Genomic DNA, 7,609 nt, shown 5'->3' with positions numbered 1-7,609 from the left:
CTATCAGCAGAAGTTTCTATTAAACTTTTATTATCCAATTGATGATATATGGAATTTTAAAAGCAAACTGATACAGGACTCATTAGTTGGGAGGCAGTTGAACATAGCCGCTAGAGCATGAGTTTTGCAGTTAGAAGCTCGGGTTCAAATCTGGATCCTCTAACTTACTAGCTTTGTGATCGTTGGTGAGTAACTTACCTTCTTCAGGACTCAGATTTCTCATTTGTAAAATGAGAATAATACCAGCCATCTACATGATGTAGGGATTAAATAGCTGATGTTTAAAAGGTCAACAATGCCAGTAGGATGGTGATTGTCAGATAGATAGATAGATAGATAGATAGATAGATAGATAGATAGATAGATGATAGCTAGATAAAGAGAGAAGAAAGAAGGCAGAAAGCAGGGCCGGCAAGATAGCTCAGTGTGCACAGGGACCGGGGTTCAATCCCTGGTGTGCACTGAGACAGCGATTGAGACTGGGCATGGTGGTGCACACCTGTAATCCCAGCGCTTGGGAGACTAAAAACAGGAGGATCACTACACGTCCCGTCTGTGTAGTGAGACCCTGTAGACCCTGTACAAAATACATTAAAAAAAAAAAAAAAAAAGCAGAAAGTAAAAGAGGGAGAGAAAGAGGAATCAGAATTTAGAATAAACTTTTAAAAATCTATATAGGTTTGATTCCCATTAAATAAAGCATAAAGATGGTCTTATACTACACAGGACCACTAAAGTAATCTTTCCAGTAGTGATGTGACCCAATAAACTGAACCTAGGGAAGAACTGGGTGGGGGCAACAGAAAGCTTACTCATAATTTTTATTGGAGTAAAAAAATTGAGAATGATAGAAAGTTGGCAATTAATAGACAATGAGAATATTCTTTTTTTTTTTTTTTTTTTCTGAACTGGGGATTGAACTCAGGCCCTACGCGTTTGCCAGGGAAGTGCTTATTCCACTGAGCCATCTCCCCGGCCCCAACAATGAGAATATTCTGATGTATGATGAAGTCCACAAAAGGCTAGATTTAAAATATAAATTATGTTATCTAAATGCAAAAGCAAAATGTATGATGGAGTATAATAAACCTATAATACAGTAAGCAACCAATGAATTAAAAATAATAAAGAAGCACTTATTATTGATTATAATGATCAACAGCACAGCTGGTGTATGCAGGTTATGGAATCTGTCCCTGGAAATGTCTCGGAAATGAACGTGCAGGTTTGGCATACAGCTGGTGGTGCAGTGTTTGCCTTAGCATGCACCAGGTTCTGGGCTCCATCCCTAATACTGTAAAAGAAACCACCAAAAAAAAAAAAAAAAAAAAAAAGTCCCATGTATTTTTCCTGTAGAGACTGGAAACTGTAGATATTCTGTGATGGGTCTAGACATGTTTATATTTCTAATTAGTATGTCATGTCAATTATTTGTGGGGTCTACTGCTTAAACAAATGAGAGGCTATGTGCTGAAGGAAAATAGAATTGTCTTCTGGGAAGTCCTTAAAGAAGCAGAATGGAAATGGGAATGTGGTTGGCTTCTGAGAGATACAGTGACGAAACCACATAAAGGAATTGGGACATATTAGGTGCTCATCAATGATCATTGGGGCAACTAATAAATCATTTCCAGTTTTGTGAATTAAAGTTGCTTGTCTGTCAAAAAAAAAAACTTGCTTAAAAAAGCTTAATCAATTGAGTATTAATTACCCAATGCTGGCTTTCTTCTCTTCCTAGCAAAGCGGGTGTCAAGGGAAACAAAGGACCTTTTTTTTTTTATATAGACTATGACTTTATCTATGTATCACAAGGGGATGTTTTTTTCTTTTTTCTTTTCTTTTTCTTTTTTTTTTTTGAGAACCGGGGATTGAACTCTGGTCCCTGCACTTGCCAGGCAAGCACTTATTCCACTGAGCTATCTCCCCAGCCCCAGGATGTTTTTTTCTTACATGGATCTTGCTGAAGACACTTTGGAAGATACTATAACAAAACACTACATTTAAAGACATACATTTCAAAGATAGAGAAGCCAATTAGTCACAATTTGTGGTATTCAGGTATCTTTTATCTCAGCAGTTCTCTTCATTTGCATAGGCAGGTAATAAGTGAGGGCCACTTTCTTTTTTGTTGTTGTTGTTGGAAAAAAAATTTTATTTTATTTTATTTTTTTCCATAATTTTATTGAGAAACAAATAGCAATGAGACAGTTTCCAATCAAATTGGTAGGACAATTTCAATAATTAACACATTGCATACTGTCTTCCTAGTGGTTATTTGCTCTACAAGATGCAGACATGATATCCTATTTACAAGCACCATTAGAACAAATCCCTCTATTCATTAAGAGAATGTAGCCATATATCTATCCTAACCACTTTGAATACACAGATACAAAATGGACATTCATTGACCTGAAGCAGGTCAGCCACAAACCTGAGTGTTTGCTTTAGCCTCTTGCACTGCATTTCTCACATTCCAGAGGCTCCTGGCCCAAGTCCCAAGACACTGGGGCTTCTCTGCTCTCCAAGGAAGCGCTGTCTGACTCCCAGGGCTCCCACACGGTGTTTCTCAAAAGAGCAGTTCAGGGAAACTTGGAAATCGGGAGGCCCCGCTCCAGCTTACTGAATCATAAATTCTGGGGGTGGGACATGGCGCTCTATAATTTGCTGGGCCCCCAAGGAATGCTAACACACCAAATTTAAAAACAATTGCTTTATTGAGAAGCCAGTGCAAGACACAAAGTGGAGCTTAGCAAAGATGCTTCGCAAAATAAAGATTCTGCTTTACAACCATAAGAAAGCATACTGGCTCAGACCTAAAGGAGCATTTTTTTTCCAGGAATCTTTTCTGTATGAGTAGATGCCAAGACAGATGACAGATGGATGATAGATAGATAGATGATAGAAAAAAAGACAAAGTTTTTTTAAGCCGCGCATGGTGGCACACGCCTGTAATCCCAGCACTCTGGAGGCTGAGACAGGAAGATAATTTCAAGTTTGAGACCAGCCTGGGCTACAAAGTGAGCTTAAGGCCAGCCTGAACCCATGGAGAGACCCTGTTTCAAAAAGACAAAAAAAATTTTTTAAAAATATATTTTTTAAAAAAACAGGAGAGAATAAAGAAAAGATAGAAAAAAGAAACTACCACAAAAAAAGAAAGAAAGAAAGAAAGAAAGAAAGAAAGAAAGAAAGAAAGAAAGAAATCACTAGTCATAAATAGACAAGGGAGACAATAATATAAAATGCAGAGCCCTGAAGGTAGTCACACACACCTGTAATCCCTGCACTCTTGGAGACTTAACACAAAATGATTCCGAGTTCCAGCCCAGCCTAGACAACTTAGCAATTTAAAATAGCACTGTCTCAAAAAAAAAAAAAAGAAAAAAAGAAAAAGAAAAAAGACTGGGGATGTAGTCCAGTGAGTTCAGTGTTAAGTATCTGGGACAGGACAAAAGAGACTGATTCGATCCCCAGTCCTCATGCCGCACCAGCCCTGTCCCTGGGGCGCATTGAGCCGGGCTGAGTCCAGGAGTGGCAGCGCACGCCTGTAATCCCAGCACTGGGGAGGCTGAAAACAGGAGGATCACCACGAGTCAGGTTGGTGTAGTGAGACCCTGTACCACATACAAATGAAAAAAAAAAAAAAAAAGAAAAAAAGATTGAAGCGATGCCCCTCAGCACTGAGCATACATGTTGCTGCTATCCCTAAAAACAGTTTAGCAGAAAAGCCTAAAATTTCTTAAAATGCAAACATAACAAAATAAACCATCTCAGGCTGGGAAGATAGTTCACTAGAAGAAGCACTTGCCTGGCAAGCGCAGGGTCCTGAGTTCAATCATTGGTACTGCCAAAAAAAAAAAAAAAAACATCTAATTTTGCAACTTGCCTTGAATAACTATTGATCAAGCCCGGTCACTCTGACCTTTTCCTTCTCCTTCATGTCATTCTCTGCTCAAATCCAAGCAAGGTCCATGCCCACTGACACTTCAGAAACACTGATCATAAACTCTCACAGTGTCAAGTGCTTATGTCATGTCAGCTTTTCCCTCACACTTTTCCATATAGTGAATGCCCTGCTCATTATGTTACAATAAAAACTTTAAAAACTCATTGACAAACTTAACTTTTTAGTACAGTTTGGGGTTTTCAGAACAATTGAGCAAACAGGACATAAATTTCTGAGCACTCTTCTCACTCCCACAACCCTTCGCCATTCCCTCGATTTTCTTTAACATCTTTAACATTATTTTAAGATGTTAAAATAATGACAATAATGAGCCAATGTTACTTTTGTTAGTGTAGTCCCTAGGGCACATTAAGGTTCATTCTTTATGTTATACTGTTCTATAGATTTTGATAAATGCATGATAACATGTATCCACAATTACATCTTCAGACAGAATAGTTTCACTGCTGTAGGAATAGTATAACTAGGTATGGTGGCGCATGACTACAACACCAGCCCTCAGGAGGCTGAGGCAGGAGGATCAGCAGGAGTTCAAGTCTGTCTGGGCTACATAGTGAGTTGAAGGCCAGCTTCAACTGCATTGTGAAACCCTGTCTGAAAAAGGCAAGAAAGAATGAAAGAAACAAAGAAAAGAAAGAAGAAAAAAAAGGAGGGAGGATAGAAGGAAAGAAGGAAGAAAAAGAAAACCCCTCAGTATTAAATTGACTCAATTCCTTTTTGAAATATTAAAATTACAAAAACAACTGATATTAGTAGGGAAAAATGCTGCACATGCTAAGTTCTCTTAGTCTTAGCATTATGATCACTTTTTTTTTTTTTTTTTCCTGGAACCGGGGATTGAACTCAGGCACTGGCAATTGCCAGGGAAGTGCTTATTCCACAGAGCCATCTCCCCAGCCCTATGATCGCTTTCATAAATGAGGAAATAAGTATATAAATAGCAAAAATCATATCATTTTAGATATATAAAGGATCTTGACCTGAGGAGATAGCTCAGTGGAATGACCACTTGCCTGGCAAATGCAGGGTCCTGAGTTCAATCCCTGGTACCGCAAAAAAAAAAAAAAAAAAAAAAAAAAAAAAAAAAAGAATAGACATAAAGGATCTTAGAAGTCAGCAAATGTCAGATTCTGAAAGGCTCTGTCCTTTAGCTTCTTCTGCCATTAATCTACAATTCTTTTTTTTTTTTTTGGACCCGGGGATTGAACTCAGGCCCTTGTGCTTGCCAGGGAAGCACTTATTCCACTGAGCCATCTCCCCGGCCCCTAATCTACTAATTCTGCGACAGAGAAATAGATGAAGAAGAAAAGAACAAAAAAAAATTTTATTCTAAATAATCCTCCTAAATTCAGTTTAATCAAAACTTTGGATTCCTCCGTACTGCCTCTCTGCGTCAGGAACATGATTACTAGCTGGAGTCTAATTTGAGGGTGTTAATTATGAATGAAAGATGCAATATTCTGAGAACAGAAGGAAAGTCACCAGGGAACGCTTGCAGGATTTAGTCAGGACTATGAAGTTGATAGGTAATTTCTGTATATTATATTTCTTCTCCGAGACCATGGTACAATGGGACAAATTAAACTTCTTGGACATTCTGTCCTCAGATTCATTGCTTTGAAAAATACAAATTAAACAATTCAAATCTAGGTCTGATAGAGGACCTTTTGGTACTGTCTTTCTAGGTCCTTTAGACATGACTTTATGGGCACTTACATTTTTTCTCATACCTTGGCAATACTAGTATGACTCTTCTCTTTGTTTTAAAGAAGATAATAGCAGGATTTATTTTAATTTACTCCTATTTTCTAATGCACATCTGCTTTATATTCCTCGCCCTCTTAAAACTTATCATTAATCTCAGTTTTCATCTAAATCACCAGACCTATCTGGCACAGATGACATGAACAATTATTTGTGGGCTGGGATATAGCTCAGCAGCACAAGCACCTGCCTGGCAAGTACAAGGTCTTGGGTTCAGTTCTCAGTACAACAAACAAACTTATTTGCAAAGTCTTCAGAAAATTGCTATCTTAAATTCACTTTTTGAAAGATCCACTGTAGAACTTAAATTGAATATATTTGCCCAGCCTTTTAAAATGGATCATTGGGCCAACGAGATAATTCAGCAGTCTAAAGCGCCTGCTTAGGCAAGCTCAGGCAAGCATGCAGGGATTGCAGTTCAATCCTTGGCATCACCTGCTGTGCCAGCCCTGCCCCAGGGTGGACTGAGCCAGCCACAAAAAATAAAATAAAATAAAATGGATCATTATATCTTTGCACAATTATCTAGGAAGATACTTTCTAAGGGTCATTACTCTTGCTAAGCTTTTTATTTTCCCTAAATAGCAATAGATCAGTCTTTGAAGCCAGAAGGATCTGGTGAAAATTAAAACCTACATTTCTCTTTCAGTGTGCCAAGATAAATAACCTTTCTAATAGCATGGTTAAGAAAATACTTGTTTTAATTACTAATTTTCAAAATCAGAGGTATTGAAATGAAACTATTTAATCCAAATATTTTATTTCTTTTTTAAAATACGTACTAGGGATTGGATCCAAGACATTTTCACTGAGCTTTATCCCCAGCCTTCTAGAAAATTATTTTTGGGACAGGGTCTCACTATGTTGCTGAACTGCCAGGTTGGGCTTAAACGTGAAATTCTCCTCAGCCTCCTAGCAGCACGGCATTACAGGCATGCATCACCATGTCTAGTTCAAATATATTTCGGGCAGACAAGAATTCTACCACTGAACCACCAGTGCATGAGCTCCAAATATATTTCTGAAAGCTAAATTACCCGAGACCCTGACTGCTAGTCTCATGGTCGGTCGAATAAGCCACAGAAGGTATGTTCTTTGACCGCGAGATTTCTGAGAGCCCCTCTCCCCCACCCTGGGCTATAGGGATGGTGATGAAGAAGCTAGCAGAGCTTGGTAGCTTCTAATCCTCCCAACCCAGAATTTACCCAGAGCTCTCTGCGAGACTCTGGATTCCCAACAAAGTGAACCCTATTTAGTTCAACCTCTGGGCAGCGGCAATCATCTGTGCCTACGCTCCACCCAGAGGGAAGGACTGAGGGGCAGCAGGGTTAGTGATGGCAGCAGCTTCATTCCTGACTGGTGAGATACACAATAAAAAAGAAAAAAAAGACTGTGTATGATTGCACATAATTCACTTTTATGGCTGTTTACAGGTTGGCTAGCTGTAAAGGAATAACTTTAATATCATAATCAATAATAGACTCTTCTTGCTCAAACTGATTCATTACTACCCAGAAACCCCTTAGACAATAACTAGTCGTCACATACCTAGTAATTCTTTTATAAATATTTGTGTTACACTGGCAAATTTTTGAAATGCTTGGTTTGTTTTTACAGGAGCGTGAGGACTGAGTCAGACACTTCAGGTACGGAACGAATTGCACGCCACACTTTGTTGTGATCCCTGGTGTCCGAGTCACCTCTGGAGGAGCTGAAAGAAGGGAGTCCAGCTAGACTCTCTGTGGCACTCCCTCTCTTGGCTCTGCTCCACTCTGAGAGCCTGACAGGGAACAAACTTCCTCACAGCCTGTCCTCAGACTGTCTTCCAAGTGACAGGCATTCATTCCTTAAGGTTTCTTTTTTTTTTTTTTTTTTTTT

General features: G+C 38.8%; 1 protein-coding gene across 6 annotated transcripts in view; it reads left to right on the top strand.

Annotated features, from left to right (window-relative positions):
• The window catches only part of Fam71d (family with sequence similarity 71 member D), a 59,953-nt gene that overhangs the window by 44,611 nt on the left and 7,733 nt on the right, over positions 1 to 7,609 (top strand). For 4 of the 6 annotated variants that reach the window (XM_023701830.1, XM_023701833.1, XM_023701827.1 and 1 more), the window contains one exon: positions 7,349 to 7,377. The exons of the other annotated variants lie outside the window; for them this stretch is intronic. In XM_023701830.1, the coding sequence (XP_023557598.1) occupies positions 7,349 to 7,377 (29 nt within the window). The remainder of the gene's footprint in view (positions 1 to 7,348; positions 7,378 to 7,609) is intronic. 6 annotated transcript variants of the gene reach the window in all.

The sequence above is a fragment of the Octodon degus genome, unplaced genomic scaffold (assembly GCF_000260255.1).
Source record: "Octodon degus isolate 3935 unplaced genomic scaffold, OctDeg1.0 scaffold00007, whole genome shotgun sequence".
Classification (NCBI taxonomy): Eukaryota; Metazoa; Chordata; class Mammalia; order Rodentia; family Octodontidae; genus Octodon; species Octodon degus.
Note: the sequence above shows the minus strand (reverse complement) of the source record. Positions and strands in the feature narration are given on the sequence as shown.